General features: G+C 41.8%; 3 protein-coding genes across 6 annotated transcripts in view; all 3 read left to right on the top strand.

Moving 5' to 3' along the window:
• Nucleotides 1–8,798, top strand: part of hdac4 (histone deacetylase 4) — an 87,567-nt gene extending 78,769 nt beyond the window's left edge. For all 4 annotated transcript variants that reach the window (XM_033981357.2, XM_033981334.2, XM_033981342.2 and 1 more), the window contains 12 exons: nucleotides 89–191; nucleotides 286–332; nucleotides 413–520; nucleotides 1,663–1,718; nucleotides 3,235–3,322; nucleotides 3,732–3,851; nucleotides 3,968–4,065; nucleotides 4,820–4,938; nucleotides 5,011–5,144; nucleotides 5,238–5,322; nucleotides 5,616–5,760; nucleotides 5,871–8,798. In XM_033981357.2, coding sequence (XP_033837248.1) covers nucleotides 89–191; nucleotides 286–332; nucleotides 413–520; nucleotides 1,663–1,718; nucleotides 3,235–3,322; nucleotides 3,732–3,851; nucleotides 3,968–4,065; nucleotides 4,820–4,938; nucleotides 5,011–5,144; nucleotides 5,238–5,322; nucleotides 5,616–5,760; nucleotides 5,871–5,910 — 1,143 coding nt within the window. In that variant the 3' untranslated portion in view covers nucleotides 5,911–8,798. The remainder of the gene's footprint in view (nucleotides 1–88; nucleotides 192–285; nucleotides 333–412; nucleotides 521–1,662; nucleotides 1,719–3,234; nucleotides 3,323–3,731; nucleotides 3,852–3,967; nucleotides 4,066–4,819; nucleotides 4,939–5,010; nucleotides 5,145–5,237; nucleotides 5,323–5,615; nucleotides 5,761–5,870) is intronic.
• Nucleotides 8,799–10,424: 1,626 nt separating this feature from the next.
• On the top strand, nucleotides 10,425–19,537 carry LOC117380189 (ribose-phosphate pyrophosphokinase 2). Its single transcript, XM_033976949.2, has 7 exons — nucleotides 10,425–10,722; nucleotides 16,138–16,321; nucleotides 17,600–17,698; nucleotides 17,864–17,988; nucleotides 18,060–18,233; nucleotides 18,316–18,475; nucleotides 18,552–19,537. The coding sequence occupies exons 1-7, from the start codon at nucleotides 10,601–10,603 to the stop codon at nucleotides 18,642–18,644; spliced, it is 957 nt and encodes a 318-aa protein (XP_033832840.1). The 5' UTR covers nucleotides 10,425–10,600; the 3' UTR covers nucleotides 18,645–19,537.
• Nucleotides 19,538–20,646: 1,109 nt separating this feature from the next.
• Nucleotides 20,647–22,797, top strand: LOC117380205 (thymosin beta-12). The gene is made up of 3 exons (XM_033976969.2): nucleotides 20,647–20,743; nucleotides 21,675–21,787; nucleotides 22,002–22,797. Exons 2-3 carry the CDS (start codon nucleotides 21,688–21,690, stop codon nucleotides 22,031–22,033), a joined length of 132 nt encoding a protein of 43 aa, XP_033832860.1. The 5' UTR covers nucleotides 20,647–20,743; nucleotides 21,675–21,687; the 3' UTR covers nucleotides 22,034–22,797.
• The last annotated feature ends 390 nt before the right edge of the window (nucleotides 22,798–23,187 follow it).

Here is a 23,187-nt window from a genome sequence, read left to right as displayed (position 1 = left end):
TTATCCTCGTGAAAATCAGACGTGTTAAGTGTTTCCGCTCAGTCTCCAGGATGTGAATGTAAACCAGCGTAATGTGTTTGGGTTGCAGTGTATCCGAGGGAGGAAGGCCACGCTGGAGGAGCTGCAGACGGTTCACTCTGAAGCCCACGTCCTGCTCTACGGCACCAACCCTCTCCGACAGAAACTTGACTGTGAGTTTTATCATTTTGTTTCACTCCATCCAAAAACAGAATAAAAAACAGCCCTATACAAGTCCGCGGCACTAACTTCCTCTTCTCTCTCCAGGTTCAATCACTCCGATGTTCGTTCGACTGCCATGTGGAGGAGTCGGGGTAAATAAACAGTACACGATATAAAAGTATTAAACATGTCAGATACATAAAGTACTTAAATACGTGTCTGTGTGTTTTAGGTGGACAGTGACACTATTTGGAACGAGGTCCATTCGTCCAGTGCAGCTCGACTGGCTGTGGGCTCTGTGGTGGAGCTGGTTTTTAAAGTCGCCACTGGAGAACTTAAGGTAAATTAAAGCTGCAAGCGGCATCGAACGTCCCTGTTGGGCCACGCTTCACACTGGGCCGACCCAGCACTTGCAAACTACAACTTTGACCCTCGGATTTTTTTGATCGGGGAATCTTAAGAGTCACTGTGCCAAATTTTAGGTTGTTCAATGTTGTTTTATTACTTTAAATTAGGACATTTGCCAGTAGGATAACATGGGCGTTTTCGCACATTTCCATGGCAACACAGTGAAAAATACAATATGGGTCCCGTGACTTTATTTGATCAGGATGACATAAAGACTCATTGTACCAAATTTCACATTATCGCATTCTCATCAACGGGACATTTTGTGATCAGTCCCATTACAAAAACACTGGCGCTTCTGTGCATCACCATGACAACACAGTTAAAAATACAACATGGTTTTTATTGAGTTTTTGAATTGGGACTACCAAATGTTTTTTTGTGTAAAAGTTTATAAAATTTCAGAAAACATTTTTGACCCTCCACACAAATGTATTTCTTATTCTGTAGGGGGCGCTGTCATGCCAAATGTGTTTATTTCACAATGAATAGGTGAAAGTTTTACAACAGATTAATTTGAGCCAGATCGGACTTTGTTTGCTCGAAGGGAACAACGTTTTGAAACAGCTCCTTCGACTTCGCCCACTGACTCATTTGTTGACTATTACTGTTAACAAAAACAAATCCGCATGTGCTCGGACCCTCCCACTCCGGAATAATCACTGTAACGCACTGAAGGACGGTTTATTATGGGAGAAAGGACTGGGATTATTGATAATATTAACCCTGGTGTGAAACTGAACTGGGGAATATAATCTGTAATCACAGGCCAAAACAAAAACGCAAAGTTCAATGTTTCTCAGTCAACAAAAATAAACAAAAGTGATATTGTATTTAATTTTTTTTACAATAGCTTCAACCCTAAAGACGGTGCTTGTCGTCAGTTAAAAGGACTTATGTTTATGGAGCCAATCCCAAATCCAAATAATAAAGTTCACTATTTGTGGATCATTAATAAATTGTAGTAATTCAAACTAATATTAAACAGCCCATTTTCCTGTCACTAAAGCTTAAGTGGGTTCTTTCCTGTTTGCTCTGGCCCGTTTGCTCACGTCTCTGTTTGTTTTTGTGCAGAATGGCTTTGCTGTGGTCCGCCCGCCCGGTCACCACGCGGAGGAAAGCACTCCCATGTAAGGCCACAGCCGCCGCCACCGCACTGACGAGACGCTTCATATAAACACACAAACTGTCAGTCAAAATGGATTTATAAAACACATTTAAAGAGTCAAAGCTTTAAAAGAGCCGAACAAAACAGGCGACGTTTATGATTTAATAAAACATACAAGTAAACTAAACAAACTGTGATGTTATAATGCAAAAATAATAAAAAGGTGTCATGGCGTCTCTTCTGACCTCGGGATAAATGCCAAAGAGAAAAGGTGTGTTTTGAGCAGGGATTTAGTTTGGAATGTGTGAGTTGGTTTTGTTTAATATCCTTAAATGTCCTTTATTATGATTATACTGACTCTTGTGAGGTTTAAGTCATGTCATAATGCTGTTATCTCATCAAAAACAGACCTGGAGTTGTGTTTTGTTTCATTCACACATGTTTGAGTAACACTTTATTATTAGCCTGTCTATATCTCCAAAGCTCAAAACGATCTGTTCCACCTTGTGATGTCATGAAGTGGTAGTTTTCAAGTTAACAGCTCCTTTTACCTTTAGCACACACAGTGAATCACTTCCTGTAGTATGCAGAGTTTGTGTTAAACGTGTGAATGAAACAATGAGGAAGCAACATTAGAACATTGATCAGAAAATACCGTAATATTGTCCCTTTAACAGATAAATCTTGATTTGATTGATAGAATTACAATAAAAATAACACCAGGTTGTTTAGAGCATGTTCCTGTCAGAAGCTCAGAGGAACAACAGCACTGTCAGTGTCTGTTTATTTAAACTGAGGAAGTTCCACTGGTTTCATTCATGAGGCGCCTTCATCCACCAGAGACAGAGAGACAGAGACACAGAGACAGAGAGACAGAGACACAGACAGAGAAAGACAGAGACAGACAGCGACACAGAAACAGAGAGACAGAGACACACAGACAGAGACACAGAGACAGACAGAGAGAGAGAGACAGACAGAGACAGAGACAGACAGAGAGACAGAGACAGGACAGAGCAGCTGAAGAGTCACATTATCAGAACAATTGTGAAAAACATGTGACTCTAATATTGATCTGAAAAGAAACAAACACACACAGACACACATACATATATACACTCATACACACACACGCAAACACACACACATACATGCACGTACACACACATATGCACACACACACGTATACGTACACACATACACACACGTACACAAGCACACACACGTACACACATACACACACCCATATGCACCCCCACACACAGATACACGTATACACACACATGTACACACATACATACACACACCCACATTCACACATACAAACACACACTCAAACATACACATACACAAACACTCACATATACAAACACTCACACACACAGTTTATTTGCACCACACTCTTCCTCCTGCCAGCTGCCTCGAGGCTCGCGCTGTTTATTTTTCATATCCTCCTCACAAGTGTCTCGAGTGGAAAAACAGCCTCATGTGATGAAGTGTGTCGCACTCTGACGCGCGTTCTCTCCTCTCACCACTAGGGGCTTCTGCTACTTCAACTCTGTGGCCATCGCCGCCAAACTCCTGCAGCAAAGACTCAACGTCAACAAGATCCTCATCGTCGACTGGGTCAGTGCTTCTAATGGATCACGTCAGATTTAAGGATGAACAGATACGAGGGGCGTTTGGGCGTTAGCAAAACATTGAATTATGGGTAAACCAGGTCAAAAAAACGTCATGTCAAGTCATAATTAAAGCTTTTCCAGTGTAAAAGGGGCATAAGTGGAGGTAATAGCAGTTACGTCTGATACTAACTGTTGAAAATCACATAAAATTGTCAAAATAAAGTGTGTTTTTTATTATAATCGTTGTATCAGAATCAGTTTTGCGTTTATTCCGTAGTATCGAAATCAAGTTTGAAATATTAGCGCCGTGACAACAATAAACTGCTGTAGAATCTTAAATAAATAAATGAAAAGTAAGTTGTAAGTATTTTTTTTGTCTGATAACTTCATCGTGCGTGTTGTTCTCGTTTCAGGATGTTCACCACGGCAACGGCACCCAGCAGGCGTTCTACGACGACCCCAATGTGCTTTACTTATCCATCCATCGCTATGACGACGGCAACTTCTTTCCCGGCAGCGGCGCTCCCGATGAGGTGAGCTAATACTGCGATAACACCAGAACACTTCATTTTAATTAAAGTCGCCGTCAGGTCGTTCCTCGGGTCTGTGCGCTCTGAGTGAATCGTGTTGCTGCTGTCGCCCCCTACAGGTGGGCAGTGGTCCCGGCGTCGGGTTTAATGTCAATGTTGCCTTCACTGGAGGATTAGACCCCCCCATGGGAGACGTGGAGTATCTGGCAGCCTTCAGGTATTACTCAAATGAATTCAATCTAATGTCAAAAAGGAAAAGTATTACATGAGTAAATCTACTTAAGTAAAAGTAGTAAAGTACCTGTTTAAAAATTGACTTTAGGAATAAAAAGTACATGTTTTTACACAAGTGTTGTTCATTCAAAGTGTAAATGTAGTTATATTTATTCAAAATGAGAAATATTTTGGTCACAGCAACAATACAAATCAATTTTTGTAGTTTTTTTTTTAATGAATTTTGTGTTTTTATTTTTGTTTTGCTCAAAGCCGAAGCTTGAACTCAAAAACTTTAGTCAAAAATGGTAAAAATAACCCCTCAAATCACATGAAAAGTATTTTTTACTTTTCAGTCCTGTTCAAAAATGTAGTGGAAATGTAGTAGAAAGTAAAGTTACTGCTCTCAAATGTAGTGAAATAAAAGTAAAAAGTATCCACTGTAAAATGTACTACCTAAAATTCTACTAAAGTACAGTACTTTACTCCTTTTACTTCATTACCTTCCACTGCGAGTTGTGCTTTATTACAACAACTGCAGACGTTCTGATGTATCTAACACAACTACACACTGTTAAACTCTCGTGATGCAAATGTTTAATAAATAAATGAGGTATTTGTGAAAAAACCAAAGAGTAAAACTGTTGCCCGTGAGGTTGGACTTGTAATAAGCATGTCTCCTGCTCCCTGCGTCCTGTCCCGTCTGCACATTCCTAGGGCTCTTGAATCTAACCCTTTGTTTTTCTGGACGTCTGCAGGACAGTGGTGATGCCCATAGCCAACGAGTTTGGCCCCGACATCGTGCTGGTGTCGTCTGGGTTTGACGCAGTGGAAGGACACCCCCCTCCCCTGGGCGGCTACACTCTCACGTCCAAATGTGAGGGAGCATTGAGAGCGGGCGGAGGTAGGTTAAAGCAGACGTGTCCTGACGCTCTCGTTTCCTGTGCAGGTTTTGGTTATCTGACGCGGCAGCTCATGAGTCTGGCTGGAGGTCGTGTGGTGTTGGCTCTGGAGGGGGGTCACGACCTCACCGCCATCTGTGACGCATCTGAGGCTTGCGTGGCTGCGCTGCTCGGACAAGAGGTACGACGCACTGACCTCCTGTGGACGCGCGCGGCATTGCACCCTGTAGCACTTGACTGTTGACATTATCGTCGTCTTGTGATCTCATTGCAGCTGGACCCTCTGCCAAAGGCCGTGCTGGAGCAGAGGCCCAACGCCAACGCTGTTCGCTCTTTAGAGAAAGTCGTGGAGACGCACAGTGAGTTTAATGTGTACTTCATAATCACAAATACACAAATGAACACAGACTTTTCTCTGTAAATATATGATAAGAATATTTCATCAGCTCATCAGGCGTGTCAGAGTTAACTTTAAGTATGTAAAAGAACAACGCCAAACCTGTCTGACATGTGCTGGTGTGAGCTTAAGTCAACATGACGTGTAAAGTTACTCTTTAGTTTGGGACTTTCAGTAGTTAAATAAATTAAACATAAGCTCTATTAGTAATATTTTGAGTAAAAGTATTTGATTACATTATACCCTTTGTTGCAGGTAAGTACTGGCGCTCTGTGCATCGCTACTCCCCGCGGCTCGGCCTGTCTCTGCTGGAGGCCAAACGTGGAGACTCAGAGGAGGCTGAGGCCGTCAGCGCCATGGCCTCTCTGTCTGTGGCCAACTCCAACGCCATGGACCACAGGTAACTCCACTCTCTGTGTGTGTTTGTGTGGGGGTGTGTGTGTGTAAACAGCACCAGGCCCAGTCCAGTCCTGTCAGATCGGTGCATTAAACTGTGCGTTTGTCCCACAGGCCGGAGGAAGAGCCCATGGAGGAGGAGGAACCACTGTAACAGAGGAACCACGAGGGTGTCACACTGTAACCTTTGACCTCTGCGCAGAATGTCTCTTTGAGCTGCGAAGAGTCGACTGATCCCTTCATTTAGTCCCACCCACTCACCCGTCAGTCACCTTGATTGGCGAACCCTGGGTTTCTCCAAAACCAGGGAGAGGGGAGGTGGGCTCAGCCTCAGAGTAGGGAGCCAATCAGGAGACAGAGGACTGACCTGGAGAAAAAACATTACACATAAGGCGTTGCTTGGCAGCATTGGCTTCGTAGAGACACTCATTTTCTGTCGGCGTTGGCCCGACTTTAGCCCGGCGCTGACCGTGTTGTGGTCATGTGACGTGCGAGCCAGCAGGCCCACGAGTGAGGTGTGGACAGAAACATACGGTGCTTTACGCTGCCACATGGACAGCCTTTTTCTCACAGACTCAGAGCTTACTTTACCTGATTCCTTCACTGTGGACTTTGGGCGGCCGAAGCTCTAGTAGGCCTTTACAAAGACTTGACCATGTGGTGAGACTGCCACCTCATGGCACCAGCCTGTCATTGCAGAGGGTATTTGACGAATGCGAGGAGTGCCTTGGCGAGGGTCCGCTGGATTTCAGGATTGTTCAGGAAAAGATTGCCTTAAGTTCAAAGATTTCTCTGGGAATCTTTAGCGAGGAAAGGAGACAGTTAGTTTCCAGTCTTAGAATGACAAAAATTAAGCAAACAATCTTTGAGCATGTTTACTTGGAATGTGACGAAGACATTTGTGTCTGTCACAGCCTCTCTTGAAGAATTACTTTACTTTTGGATGGATCTATTTTTCTGTAAAAAAGACAGCGCTTTGTAAAGGTAGTTGCCAGCTTCAGTAGATAAACAAAAGGTGCAAACATGGAAAACTTCTAAACGGAAATTAGACTGAACGCAGCCTTTTATGTAGCCTCCCTTTAACTGAAGTCACCGCTTTGTAAAACACATAAGCATGCATTAGAGCAGAGAGCCACTAGTGACGCAGGATTCATGAATGTCATCCAAAAGAGACGAGAGAAGCCAAAGCATGAGTTTGCATTTACAACAGTACTTTATCTGGCAGGGTGACCGGCCCTTTAAGAGAAGGCTTCAGAACCAGTTCAATGTTTACCAGTCAAATCTTCACAGATCAAGTGAGCATTTCTTTACAGCCCCCATGCTTTGCCCGTTGGCAACTACCTTGGTTACTAGTGTGAACTAAACATTAGTCATGTATATTGAATTGAATATATTTTGAAAAGGTGGTCGGTACTGCCTGTTTGTAACTACATTGTATGATTTCCACATTCACTTTGCCATGTTTCGATATCAGCTGTGTTTGGTAAGCGTGTCCACTTTTTATTTTTATCGTACAAGATTATTTTTCTAAATGTTTTTTCATCCATAGATCAGTTCTGTGTTTTTATCCGTTTTCTGGATAGTAATAGGGCTGCCATTCATACACTTAGTCACATGAAGACTTTCTTTCTTGTATTTATCGAAAAACAAAACACTTTGTTTCTACGGCTCTCGGCCTTTTCTGCATTTTCATCACTTGTGTATTTATAACATGTACTGTTTATAGGAGATTTGTATATGGAAAATTTATAAATGTACTCTAACTAATGACAGCTATGATATTGTGAGCGGAACAGTTTGGTGTACGATATTACTCCGTGAAAACTCTGCACATTAACTCTACATCGACTGCGCTGTTTAAAGGGGCCCTCAGTGACGTTCATGGAGCTGAAACAGACTTTTTTCACTAAAGGATTGATCACTTTGTTGCCTAACTGATCCTTGACTCTTGTGCATGAGCGATATGCACTCACCTTTAGACTGTGACCACATCAAGCATTCGACTAAAGGGAGCTTTGACCGCCATTTTCATGTAGCTGGCTGAGTTTGTCTCCTTAAGCAGAGGGAGGGACGGGAGATACAGGAGGCTGCGGAAACATTGGCCAATCACAAGCCTCCGTTTGAGCATGTGTTGCACTATCATAACACCACATTCTTTTTTCCTCGCCAAATTTGTTTGTTTTTTTTCAAATTCACCAGTTGCCATGAATTCCATGAACGTTTGCCATGTCGAGTGAGGACGTTCACGTTTCTTTTACATTTTTATATCTATTTCAGACTTGAGTTGCTCTTTTACATGTCTGACAGAACATTCCACTCGTTAGTCATTTGATTTGGCTCTTTTTTAAAAACACAAATTTAAGGTTTTTTGTAGAAACTTTATAACTACTCCGATGTCTGTTTATTTGCTGTCTGCTCGCGCCAACTTAAACTCTTTGCATGGTTTGTGAGTCAGCATGCCTGCTTGTCTATGTAACAAATGTATTTGCACAACAGAAGAACATTGGAGGACTTAGAGAGCCTCCCCACGGGCAACTCAACCGCGGCATCCGGCGGTTTTTTTTCCCCGGTGCCCAAACAATTCAAAAAGACTTTGTCCAAATGACTCCACTAAGAAAGGTTTGATATTGTTCTTACTAAATATCGTTTCCAATAAGTGATTTTAATGATTCAGCACTTATTTCATGTATGGACTGTGTTAAAGAGAAAACGCTCTGCCAAACCTCTGCTCTACTCACCTTTAAAAGACTCCCAAAGAATGTTCACTTTCAAAGATTTTAAAACGGGCACTACTACGGCAACTTAAAGGTGTGATATTGTTAAGTTTGCGAAGGGCATCGTTTGATTGTCATACCCACCTCGGCCAGTTCTATATATAACCACTGTGGCTCAAGAGCAATTCTTGGTTTACATGTAAATGAAAAAAAGTTATATTTTGTTTGTTGTTTGTCTCTCTTGATGAAAATTGTTTCTTTGGGACCTACGCTTTGGACATTTCATCTCTGACATCATCTACAAAATATATTTCTGAAAATACACTAACCTCCGCTGGTGTCTGCATTGTTTTCTGCACTAAAGCTCGAAGGTATTTAGACCGACTCAATATGCTAGATACTCTTAACAGCTGTATCCGCCATTCCATGTTTGTCCATAGTATCATTTTAACGATTAAAAGTATGTGACAAAACCCCGACGAAGCTTCTTTTGTCAGCTGTTTGTTAGCGCAGCGATCAATAGAGTAAACGCCGTGCTCTTTCGATACTTTTTACCTCTTACTTATTTCCCTCAGCTGACTTCTCTTTGAGTTCTGAATCTAATTAGCCCGAGCGCACATCTCTAGTGTCCTCCTGTATTCGACCCGAGTTTCAGATCGGATGACCCCGTTAGCCTCTCGGAGAAAACCCAGAGAGAGAAAAGGGATTTATCTTAAGCCTTGGATGTTAATTATGACTCGGCACAGCTTGCACCAAGGCATAAATTAATGATGATGAAGTCGTCACGTGGATTATATGAAAAGATTCTGCATGTGAATATAATAAAAATAAAACGTGCTAAATAAATGTTTCATAATGGAACGTAACATATGGCATTACATAAAATACACTGTAGACTTCCTGGCCTATGATTAGCCAGGGTTGGAAATAGGAGTGAGTAATAGTACTTGAGTAAAAGTACAGTTATGTGGCTATTAATGTACTCAAAGTAAAAGTACAAGGAGTGTGGTGCCAGTGGCAAAAACATCATTGTGTCCTCAGGCGAGACACGTCACCCACATTAAGTAGCATGAATGTGGTGTGTGAGTGAGTGTTGGTGGTGGTGGGAGGGGCCGATGGTGCAGATTGGCAGCCTCGCTTCTGTCAGTCTGTCCCGGGGCAGCTGTGAAATGAAAAAGTGAGTTAATAATGCATCGGAAAGAAAGGTGCTGTATAAAAAGGTAAATGATCACAATTTTATATAGTGCTTTTCCACCTTCAAGTCACTCAAAGCTCTTTACATCAAGACACCACTCACCCATTCACACACACATTCACACACCAGTGTTTGCAGACACTGGGAGCGGCGCCAACTTGTGGGTCAGTACTGCAGCTGCCAAGTTGTACTTAAGTAAAAGTAATTCTAAGCACTATAGGTTTATTTGAGTTATGATGACGGCCAAAACAAAACACCAACTTCTGACGCATGCGTTTAATTCCAATATGTGTCATTCCGCATCAAAAAGGTGGTTTACTCTGCCTGTTTGTAACTTCACTGTATGATTTCCACATTCACTTTAACATATTTTGATATCAGCTTTGTTTGGTAAGCGTGTCCACTTTTTATTGTATGTTTTTTTTTCATCCATAGATCAGTTCTGTGCTTTTATCTGTTTTCTGGATATGTGTGTAATCCCTTAGTCCTCCAGGTCTTATTCATAATATTCATTTGGCTTTTTCTATGTTTTCTGAATAGTAATAGAGCTGTCATTCATACACGTTTTACGCATTACGCTTTACGCACGCGTTTAACTCCAATTTGGATCATTTCACATTAAGAGCCAAGTCATTTTTTAGTGACTAAGGCCTAACTAAACTTGTATTATTTTGTAAAACAGTCTAGAACGCGTTTGTTTGGTGGAGCGCGCTGTCCATCCCAAAAAGGGGAGGGCTTTGTGTCGTTTCTGCGCACTCCCTCCGCGCAACAGCTCCTCTCCGCCGTCGGACGCAGCAGCGCGCAGGGCAATGCCAGAGCCGCAGCTTTAACCCGCACGTCTCTCACTTCTCAAACCCTTCAGTGGGGACACACCGACGCCTCCTTTCCAACCTCCTTCCATTTTTCGGACTAATCTCACCGTTTGACCCTCCGAAATGCCCAACATCGTGCTTTTCAGCGGGAGCTCTCACCACGACTTGTCCCAGAAGGTGGCGGATCGGCTCGGACTGGACCTGGGGAAAGTCATCACCAAGAAGTTCAGCAACCAGGAAACATGGCGAGTACACGTTTCCCCTGCTCTACACGCCTCTACTGTTGGTATTATTCGTGTTGTAGCCGCGCTGTGTGTCCGCGCTCTACGTGTGCCATGTGCGTAAAGTTAGCTCCGTGCTAACAATAGTCGAGCGGGATGAGCCTCTGTCCGCACGTGACACGCCACATGTAAACACAGCAGGCTAACGGGCTAGCGTCAGGCCACGTCCACACAGATTCTACAATAATCCTTTAATCTAATACCAGTTTATGTTGACCTTTTCACCGGGAGATCCTGAACTATAGTGTTTAAACAGAGAAACAGTGGGATTATGTAACAGTTTCACCGTTTAGCAGCGCGCCAGGCTCTGAGGATCATTTTGTACTGAAGCTGTGCGCTGTGGAGCCTACGGAACATTTTCTGAATAGACACACGTCACTATGTTCAAATAGAAACGTGAACTAAACATTACAGTCATTATTTTTCGTGTAGTTTAATGTTTTCACAGTAGGTTTCGTTTTGAATCTGTGCGTCATGGATGAAGTTCTTGTTCCTGCCAAAACGCGGTTTGTTCCTAATGAAATGTACTTGTAATTGTCGTAGGCCTACTGTAGCCTACGTGGTTTTACGCGTGCAGATGCCTTTCCTGGCCTACCACAATTCATTTTTAGAACAGTTTTATGAGCTGCGCAAATGTCTGAGCACAACACGCGCGTTATGTCCCTAATTAAGTCACATGCGCCGAATTTGTGCACATTTGCGCTCGTAGACAAGACATTAGTTATAATAAGAGGCTGCACACAGGCGCAGATGAAGACAAGGCGCAAGGGAAGTTTATCTGTACATCACAATTTCACAATACAATAAATCAAAGCATAAATAATCATCTTAAAATGAATATTAAGAGAAGAGGCAGAATAAAACCCTTTCAGTCATATGCACAGCTGAACAGAAACGTTTGGATCCTGGATTTAAACATTGTCAAAGTAGAGGCCTGTCTCACATCTTCAGGAAGAATGTTCCAGGTTTTAACTGCACAAAACTGAAACTCTGAGTCACCATGTTTAGTCCTGCTTTAGTCCTGCTTTAGTCCTGCTTTAGTCCTGCTTTAGTCCTGCTTTAGTCCTGCTTTAGTCCTGCTTTAGTCCTGCTTTAGTCCGAGATGTTTCATATGGCTCTAACATGTGGGACATGTAGTAATTAAATATGAATGAATGTTCATATAATATATATTCTGAGTACTTTTTGTGTGTAACTGTATTCTGGTACAGTTACTTTTACATTTGATGGTACTCGGAACACAGTTACATTTCTAAAATCAAAGGAATACCTATAAATAACACAATTTTTTGATTCAAACGGCACATAATTTGTAATAAAAACACAAAACACGGCTGTTGTTGTGAATGGAGGTGTGACTTTTCCATCTCATCTGTGATGCTGAACAGTGAAACAAACATTAAGCTGTTTTTAAACCCACGTTACACCCATGTCTTTACACTATAATTTAAATGCAATTTGATGTAAAAGTATTCAGAATGCAGTACTCTGATTGGACCGTGTACCAGAATACATCACACAATCTATATTTTATTGTGTATTCTGTGACTAAATCCATTTTCAAAGTATTCCTCTCATCTCTGCGCTTTAGTATCTCGCTGTTGACGCAAAACTGACTCAGTAGCTCTTGGCGTATGACTAAGTTTCCTAAGGTCACATAGCTTTTGCGTGACCTTTGTCTCTGTTGACCTTTTGGCTTCATGCTGTCCTGTTTATTAAAGGGGATGAGCCAGCTGAGCTCTCACTGCATGTTTGGCCAAAGTGCCTTAACAATAGATTTTTAAGGGGACGCCCGCTCGTATCACCTCCCTTCACCTCGAGTTAAACGCTGTTACGTGAAGCCAACTACTTCAACACATTAAAGTGATCTTGTGGTTGACTGGGCACTGCTTTAACATGGTCACAGCGGGGTTGAGTCCCATTTGGGGCCGGTTAAGGGGCCACTGAGCGCTCGGACCAATATGTTCTGCAGTTAAAAGCCAGTCCAGCCCGTGCAGCGCCTCTACTTTAACTTGTATCCTTTTCCTAAAACAACACTACACACTACATCCTACATACTTATCAAACTCCTGTCTCAAGAGAACATGGTTGTTTGGGTGTCACAAAACCAAAATAAACACGATTTTCTTCTCCAGTTCTCACAAGAAAACCAGAGCAGGTGCAGATACAGATACAGACCCAGAAAAGCACAGAACGGCAAGAAATAGGACAACAACAGTTTGTAGTAACCTCCCAGAGCCCGGACGTCTGCTCACAGTTCATTTGAGGCCAAGTGGAGCGTGGGGAAGGAGGAGAAGTCTTTCCTCTGTGTTTAATGTTTCTGTGTTTATTTACCTGTGTATTTCATGTTCGCAGCGGCAGACGCAATGTTTGTTTTTTGAGGGAGGTTAGTTTTATGCAGAGGTGGAAGAAGTACTGCGTTTTGTTAAGTAAAAGTACAGATTCCAGAGCAGAAAAATGTATCACATAAAAAAAAAAAAATCTACATAAGTTTTAAGTATTAAAGTGCATGTTTAAAAATGTACTTTAGGAGTAAAAAGTAAAAGTATTTCACGCTGATTTTGAGTCTTATAAAGCTTCAAATGTGGTGATTTTGATAAAGATTTGAGCTGGATTTTGTTGAACAGGAACAGCGGAATCAATAGGGTTTTTATTTGTATATTTTAGTCAAACTGCAAATGTGTTAAAATAAACCTTCAGCCTTTTCAGCAGGTCTCAACCTATCAGAAAAATACTTGGTACTTTCTACTCCACTACATTTTTAACAGAAACGAAAAGTAAGATACCTGCTCTCAAATGCAGTGAAGAAAAAGTAAAAAGTATACACTGTAAAATGTACTCTAGTAAAGTACAGGTACATAAAATGCTTACTTAAATGCAGTATTTTACTACTTTTACTTTGTTAATTCCACTACTGATTTTATGCAATGAGACAGTTGTGTTTCTTCTTCTTTTTATTCTTTTATTCTTATTTATTCTTTACATGTGACGCTTCATCAAGACAAGTGTATTTGTACAGCACAATTCCCACACAAAGTAATTCAAAGTGTTTTACAGAAAAATACATTAAAATCACAAGACGACAAATCAAAACATCATCATAAAATTGACATTAAAGCAAAAGAGTGCAGAAAACCTTAAGTCTTTTTTAATTAAAATGTACCGGTATGTGTAAAAACAGGATTCTTATCTGACCACGGACACACTCTCACACTTTATTGCCAGTCTATGATTATTTTATCGTATGTTTGAAACAGTTTATGCTTATTCACGTCATGATAATCACTATATCAACTTATAACTCAGTGTATGAAACCTGGAACTATATTTTTAGGGTCAATATTTGTCGTGTTTACAGTTTTTTTTGCACTATAAGGGGAAATTTTTGGTTATTTCTTGACTATACGACGAGATCTAAGGTCGTTAGTTTCCATCTGTAATGAGTCATAGCTGTAGAAGGTTGAATTTATAACTTCTAAGTGTTTCATTCTGCTGTTTATTTAATGCAGCTCATGATTTTTAACAATATTGTAGATTTAGAACATTTTTTTGTGGTTTAAATCTGCTCGTAATAAATTTGTTTCAATGTTATCATTTATCATCTGTATTTGCTTAAGCGACTACAGAAAAATATTGTGATAAACTGTAATATTGAAACTTTTTTGCCACTATTTAAGATTGAAATAATGTAAGATAATCCTAGTAAACCCTTTTTAAATAGACTGGTTCATTAAAAGACACGAGCTGCAGCAAATAAACGGCAGAATGTGACAATAATTAGCCATAAAAGTGACTTATTCAACCCTCTACAGCTCAAATTTAATCATATTACAACAGAAATACCCAAATCTCTCCATTTTTACTCATGATAAATACTGATCCCAGCTCTAGAGGCGTACGCTGATCACATGACCAAAGAGGACACATTTGCTGCTTTGCGTCTTTACGGAGGAGTTCGGTACCACACCTTTACCTTTCCTCTGTGCAATTCTGAAAATGAAACGACAGGCTGGACTCATCACAGATTACACAATAGAAATAACTTTGTCAGTAACTTGCAAAGACTTGAATGTGTCTTTTGTTTGATTAGGAAAGAGTGAGTGTGGAGATGAAGAACACCTGGACATGGGGCGATATTGACATTTAGTGTTTTGTGTCACGGACAAAATAATTATATCAGTCGCTGACAGTTTAAAAATACTCTGGATATGAATAATTATCATTTTAATGTTATGAATAAGCTCCATGTTTAAACAGCTGTTATAAATTGTGCTTTTTATCAGTGAAAACGACCTGAAAACGATCTAGCGGAGAACATTATGGATGAGCAGGGCCGTCGACAGAAATGCGAGGGGCTCGGGATTGCGGATTTTTATTTTATTTTATTTTTTGGATGAGATCTTTGAGTTGAACATACAAATAAAAAGTTAATTGCAAAAAAAATACATAAAAAATAAACGCATTTGGGGGCCTGGGTTAAGAAGCCTCACAATTCTAGGTCCCTGAGTCCCTGGGGCCTGGGACAAGAGACCCCTTTGCACCTTTTCCCTTCAATCCCATCCCCACTAATGACACTGTAGCGTGATTTGCACATTTGAAATCACTTTGTAGAAGAATAAGACTTAAAAGATGCGCTGTATTCGTAAAACTCGAGCATCATTGTTATTAGTGAAATTATTGTTAGAGGTGCTTTTATGTAAATTGACTCTTGAATGTTTTGTTTTTGTTTTCGTGACAAGGGACAAATGGATCAGATTAATGAAGTGTTAATTTATGTTGCAAGTATCAGTGTTTATAGCCCAGGCTAATTTGCAACCCCAGTCCCCAGAAGAGCTTTTAAAACTGTTCAGATTTCACTAAAAACAGTGGGGTTATTTCAACAAAAGCAATAAATACAGTGAAGAGAAAAGAGAAAGAGGTCTGCACATGGAAACTAGTTTAAGATTAATGTTTTCTTTCTATTCCTGTCACCATAACAAACTTTGAAACGTGTTATATCGCTACAGAGAAATATCGAGATAAACGGTAATATTGAAAGTAAAATCATCCCAGTAAATGTATTTTTATTTTTATTTTGTATCATTCAAAGGCCTGAGCTGCAACAAATAAATGGAATAGAACAGAATGAACCAAAAAACAGCCATAGACGTTATATTTTCTACAATTTACAGCTCAGATCCCATCGTATTACTTAAAAATGGCAAAACGTCGCTACTATTGCAAAGAAGCTGCACATACGGTTAATACTGAGCTCCAAATCCAAATATATATGTATGTGTTTATTTAAAAACATGGACAGTGCTTGGCCTGTCATATAATCAAACAGTTGTAAATCATATAAAGTCTAACTCTTGTACATTCTTTCTTGTCTTTTCACAGTGTGGAGATCGGGGAGAGCGTACGCGGCGAGGACGTGTACATCGTGCAGAGCGGCTGCGGCGAGATCAACGACAACCTGATGGAGCTGCTCATCATGATCAACGCCTGTAAGATCGCGTCGTCGTCCCGGGTTACCGCCGTCATCCCCTGCTTCCCCTACGCCCGCCAGGATAAGAAGGACAAGGTACTACGCCCTCCGCCTAAAAATACACACTTAAAAGTCCTGTAAATGTTGGTACATCCTCAAAAACAGACCTGGAGTTGTGTTTTGTTTCATTCACACATGTTTGAGTAATCCTGCTTTATTAGTCTACATCTCTTAAGCTCGAAATGTTCTGTTTTACCTTGTGATGTCATGAATTGGTAGCTCCTTTTACCTTTAGTTCAGTAGAGATAAGTGGCATTTCCAGAGCTGAAATGATCTAAATGATTCTAGAAATGAAGGTGTGTGGAGTTTAAAAACACAGCGGAGCACTTCCTGTATTACCACATGATGACATCACAAGGTGGAGCAGAGTGTTTGCAGTTTGAGAGAAGAAATCAGTTTAAACATGTAGGGTTTGTGCGTTTAAACATGTATGAATGAAACGAAAAAACACAACTCCAGGTCTGTTTGTGACGAGGAAACAACATTGTACACGCGCAGATCAGAAAAAAAGTAAAGTTTGGCTCGAGTTTAAAGCAGTCGTATTAAAGTGTGAAAGTGACCCACATTGCCAGCAGCCGTTTTCTGCTGCTCTGGTAAATGATTGCCTGGAGTCACCTGTGCTTGAGGTAACTTACTTTTCCAGGTAACGCTCTGTGAACAGCGCCTCAGAGGAACATAACTTCACATAAGGACAAAGCAAACACTGCCTCATTCTCTGACCTCAAAGTCACTCCGAGATTAAAAAAAAAAAACACTTTGTAATGTGTGCGGCGCCTTACCTCACATTCACTCTGAACAAAACTTTTATTTAACACACGTCCATTTTGTGTGTTTTGTAAACATCCTGAAGCAGAGGAGTGTAAGCACCTGTCACCTTTGAACTGGAAAACTTGGATAGCAGCTTAGATTTGACACAGTTTCTGCATTTCAGTAGGTACAGCAATTTACCCACTAACCTCAAGGTCACTGGAATAATCCCCGCTATCTGCACTGCGCACGTGCTTTACTATTGTGTGTTTGGTTTGAAGAGGCTGCAGAAGTCCAAACCGATATCGCTGACACTGACAAATGTGGCCACGGAAGAAGCTCAAACTGCTGAATGTGAAGAATGAATGTGTGTTGTGTAATAAAAACACAGGCACGTAGACAAATGCTTTTATACGTTTATACTGAGGACTGGTGTTGAACGTAGTTCTCTTTACACAAACACTCATGTCCCAGAGTGCACAGAGAGCAGGTGCCTCACTAACCCAGAGGACACAGTAGATTTGAGTAGAGCGCTGACCTGAGCCTGTGTCTGTGCTGCTGTCTCAGAGCCGCGCTCCCATCTCGGCCAAACTGGTGGCCAACATGCTGTCTGTCGCCGGGGCCGACCACATCATCACCATGGACCTCCACGCTTCACAAATCCAGGTACAACTCTGTCATGTGTCGATATAAATATGAACAGTAATGTCGGAAATATTGTTAGTCACTTTGTTATGACCAACATTCAGACCATAAACATTAAGATGAGCGTCGGCCTCTTTACTGTGTACTGTACTGTTACCACTGTTTACATAATGTTTTGTTCTGCAGGGTTTCTTCGACATAGCTGTGGATAACTTGTATGCAGAACCAGCTGTTCTGCAGTGGATAAGGGAGAATATTCCTGAATGGAAAAATTGTATAATTGTGTCTCCAGACGCTGGAGGAGCCAAACGGTGAGTTTATTCTGCACATCACAATCGCCCTGTTTTCTGACACTGGTTTGACCAAACCTTTGTGTCCTCAGTGTAACTTCCATCGCAGACCGTCTCAATGTGGACTTTGCCCTCATCCACAAAGAGAGGAAAAAGGCCAATGAAGTGGACCGCATGGTCCTGGTGGGAGACGTCAAGGACCGAGTGGCCATTCTGGTGGACGACATGGCCGACACCTGCGGCACCATCTGCCACGCCGCAGACAAGTGAGTCTTTCTCCTTTTTTTTAAATGTGCTTTTACACTGAGCCGGCGTCACTGTGTTTGTTTCCCACTGAACTGTCTTTAGGTTGATCGACGCTGGAGCGGTGAAGGTCTACGCCATCCTCACACACGGAATCTTCTCAGGTCCTGCCATCTCTCGCATTAACCAGGCCCCGTTCGAGGCCGTGGTCGTGACCAACACAATCCCACAGGAGGAGAAGATGAGGGCGTGTCCTAAAATCCAGGTAACGTCTTGAGTAGCGCCGTCTTGGTCCCAGTAAATGATGTGGATCATAAATCACACATTCCTTTGTGTTGTAGGTAATCGACATCTCCATGATCCTGGCAGAGGCCATCAGGAGAACCCACAACGGCGAGTCCGTGTCCTACCTCTTCAGCCACGTTCCTTTGTAAAGTGTAAGGTACCAGCCCTGCCCCCATCCTGTGGGGGGCGCACCACCTCCACAGAAGCCCTCGAGGGCCACGTATGTGACTGTAAACATCATATCCACACCGGGAAACAGAGCAGATCTCTTCCTCCTGAAGATGATTTTGTATTTATGAGTTCATTCTTTTGTATTGTTTTCTTATGTTCAGCATGATTCTTTGCTGATTTGGCCTTCACTTTGAACCAAAGGCTCTTTAGTCTTGTCTGCGCTGACCTTATGCTTGAAACATTCTTTTCTTTGTATCATGTTTGGAAAGAAATGATACTTCCCTGAATAAAAGAAGCCTCATTTGACTGCGCACCTTTCCCCCTAAGATTCGCTTGGCCATTAAAATAATAAGTTGAGTTATATACTAATACCAATATATATTGAAGCTCTATGTTTATGCTTTCTTAACTTTTCTTAGGCCCCTCCTGGTTAAATCTTAGAACAATCCCATGTCGTCTTCTTTTTAGTACTGAGCCTAACCAGAATGTGCCGAATACAAAGCTGCTAATAGTAACGCCTATTCCACAACCCTAACCTACAAACTTAAGTTCTTAAGTTGTGTAAAAAAAACATGGACAGGTTTGTGCCTGATTCAGTACGAGGTAGTAGTGGGTCCTCCATCCACATTCCAAAAGGTCATTAAAACTAATTGAGCCTGAACTTTGGCTTGGAGTGTTCAAATCTCACTTGTGATTTCAGCTGAAGTCACTGAAGTGGTGTAATTGTCAGTCGTAACGGGTCACTTTTGTTTCACTGATGCCACTGTCTGCCTGAAGGTGAATTCAAGATGGTGGAATATCATGATTATTTTTTATATGTAACACTTTAAACTGTTTCTTTGACAATAAAGCTTTGACAGTTGCTTACAAAGTCACTGTATGTTTGTGCCGCTCCATCGCTCGTACGACGACCCCACCATCACCAACACGACAACTTCACTTTAGATGAAAGCTCGGCAATATTAAAATGATTTTCAACTAGATTTTTCTCTTTCTAAACAAATAAACAGCTTTCAGTCTTAATTTCAGGACATGAAACGCACAAGATCAATGCCATTTTACACAACAAACAGGCATTTTGAAGTCTGAACTCTGCTCCAAACCACAGACTTTTACTGACACAGGACGGGGCTGTTCACTTGGATTAAAAATAGACAAACTGATCATTGACAATTAGAAATGACAAATTTACTACATTTGAGCGCAGTATCTGTACCTTCTACTCCACTGGACTGAAAGTAAAAGTATTTATTACTGTCTGAGACCTGCTGAAAAGGGTAAGCAAACAAAAATATACAAATTAAAACAAGTAGAAAACCAATTCTGTTGTTTCTGTTGAACAAAATTCGGCACAAATCTGTATCAAAATCACTACATTTGAAGCTTTATTTTAAAAAAAAAAAGTATTTCACGTATATTAAATACATTTTTCAACAAGGACTTTAATACTTTTTATCTAAATCAATGTTTTATGTGATATTTTTACTTTAATATTTTGTTGCTCCACTATTTACTTTTACTCAAATAAAACTAATAGTGCTTCTTCCACCACAGCTCTGCAGATGAACCAAAACACTTTCACATCTTGGTCTAGTTCTCTACATGTCCATTTTACCACAGCAGAGTTGCAAATAAAGCTATATATTTTAATAGTTAATTATATCAACAGAGAATCAACATTTTCAAGTATTTATGACAATTCCATTTACTTCCACCAGGAGGAGCTCGCTGCTTGGGCATCTTTACTGAAACCTGTACCAGACACTAGGAAATGACTGCAGATGCCTGATAACTAATTAACCACATTTAGACACCAGAAATGCGCCAATATGACCAAAATATTGTGCAATGTTTCGTTTATTGCGCTATAACACCAATTCTTTGCTGTTGTGGAGGTTTTAGACACCGAGTTTGACGCTGTGCCCGTGCATCTCCAGCAGAGGGCGCTGCGCTGGAGCCTGGTGATGTCATGCGTCATTAGCATATTTCTGGGTATATCTATTGCGCACAGTTGGACACGCCACTACTGCTGCACCGCTCCGACTCGAGACATCTCCAGCTCCTAGACCACACTCCGGTAAGACATCCTGACTAAACAAATCACTTCTTTGTCCTTTATTATCTGCGCACGAGGGTCGGTTTGCGCCTTCGGCATCACCAGTCCTCTAGACGCGGCTTCCTTCCCCGGGATTGGCCCAATTAACTGGCTAATTTGACGTTAAAGGTAGTACTTTTGCAGTTTGCAGTGATGTGACACGCGCTCCTGTCTTTGTCCAGACGCGTTCACACATGTCCAAGACCCCGTTCCTTTGTTGTGGACGGCTGCGTGCGTCCAGGTCCCGTTATATTCAAATACCTCCACTGCGCTTTGTCTGTGCGCGCTGCGTGGACGTGTAGGCGTTTTCTTTGGGGGATTTTGCAGCTTGGAACTTGGATTTTTGGGAGAGACTTGGTGAATGGGTGAGATCTGGGCGGTGGTCCTTTTACGCAGCGCCAAGGGAGAAGTAGAAGTAGCCTACGTGACAAGTGAATTTGCGGATGTTCTGAAGTATGCGCCTGTTTAACTGTGCACACTTCCTTAAAACAAACACGCATCAATAATGTGTGGTTTCTCTGCGCGTTTGTTTTATATTTCACATTGGTGGAGTCTGTTTTTGTGCGTCATGGTCATTTCTCAGCAGTGGAACTTCCATTGTTATGTAAATGTGCCTCGGGACGGGCTTTGTTGTCTGCAGCATCACGGGCTCAAGTGCTGGATAACGGGACGGCAGGGCAGTGAGGGTGAGTGGAGTTGAGGCGAACAAAGGCGCTGAAGGAAAGTGTTGCGCATGTGGAGAAAGTAAAGAGAACGAGAACGAGCGAGAACGACGTGATTTCAGACAACGCCCAACCCGCGATTGTGCTGCAGGAATCAAGATTAGCCTCACAAATCCCTCTTACATAATCATTGTTGATAACCCGTGCCTAAGTTTTTGTGTTTCACACTTTTATGATGTTTTATTTTACAGACCAACCGCAAACATGAGCGACAAACCCGACGTGTCTGAGGTGACGAAGTTCGACAAATCCAAACTGAAGAAGACGGAGACGCAGGAGAAGAACCCCCTGCCTTCAAAAGAAAGTGAGTGTGTGTGCACGTGCGTGTGTGTGCGCGCGTGTGTAAGTGTATGTGTGTACGTGCGTGTGGGGGTGCACGTGCGTGTGTGCGTACATATGTGTGTGCGTGCCTGCACGTGTGCGTACGTGTCTGAGCATGAACAGATGTGTGTGGCTCTGGGGGAGGAGGGTGGTGACCACAGCCTTGTTCCTCACACCTTTGTTTCTTTTCTCCACAGCCATTGAACAGGAGAAGGCAGAGACATCGTGAAGCCTGCACCTCCATCATGCACTGTACACCCCCTTCTCCCGCATTGCCTTGTTTTCAGTCACTTCTTTTAGCTGTATAACTTTGTAACCGAAATTATGAAATGACAACAACAACCGCTCTGCACACACGTGCGGGCGGATGGTGCCTCCGTTTGGGCAGTTTGCACGTGCCCCTTGGTGAACATCTCCACCCCTCGAGGATGGTCCATCTGAGGCGGGGCAGGGGAGCGACATGGTCCTAAAGGTGCGTGTCCTGAGGGACAGGAAGCACATCATCGTCTCACCCACCAACACCAAAACCCAACTTCCTGTGTAGCTGCTTTCGCGCCAAAAGCCGGGGCGTCGAGCTTTTTATCGTTTTTGTCTTCTAATTTTCGGAAAATGCACAACTTTGTATGTACGCTGGCCAAAATGTAAATGCCCCAAAAAATGTGTGTCACTATGTTTCTGTTTTTGTTATTTTTTACACAAGGATCAAAGTAATTGACGGATTCCATATAGATCTGGGAGATCCCAAGTGGACCTGGTCTGGGCCCTGCTCTGAACCATTCAGGACGGCTTTTGTGTTGAGCAGTCTCTGAATCGTCTCAAATGTGGAAAAAAATCCTGGCAATTCAAACCATCTGTTTGCACGATTTTGGCTCTAAATTAAAATCTTGTGGAGTTTTGTAAATTCCCAGCAGTCATGTTACTCTGCCACAAATCATTACCGAAAATGGAAAACCGTGAAATGTTGTAATAAAAAAGAATTTGTTACTAAAACGACTTGTAAATGTTTTATTTGGCAGTGCACCACAGACACATCTACACCATTTGAAAACACGAGCTTCTTCTGTGGAGCCTCTTTCCTTCTGTCTCCCGTCTCCGGCCTGACTGTGTAATAGCACTTTATGTTCTTGGCAGGGATTTAAAGTTGTAACGGAAGCATTTTTTTGTGAGGCAGAAACACGGAAATGAAACCTGTTCAACCCACCGCTATGTCTTTAGCGGAAGAGACTTTGAATAGTTCTGTCTGCAAAATAATTCAGTGCAGCTCTTGGCTTAGATAAGTCACGTCTGTATAAGTTCAGAGATAACCTCCAGGAGACAAATGGTTTCCTGAGTGAGTTTGATGCCTGGGTGAGCAGAGGCTTAAAGAGAGTGAGCCCTGATCTG

This window comes from Periophthalmus magnuspinnatus, chromosome 2 (assembly GCF_009829125.3).
Source record: "Periophthalmus magnuspinnatus isolate fPerMag1 chromosome 2, fPerMag1.2.pri, whole genome shotgun sequence".
NCBI classification, from domain to species: domain Eukaryota; kingdom Metazoa; phylum Chordata; class Actinopteri; order Gobiiformes; family Gobiidae; genus Periophthalmus; species Periophthalmus magnuspinnatus.
This window is presented reverse-complemented; position numbering and strand designations above follow the sequence as displayed.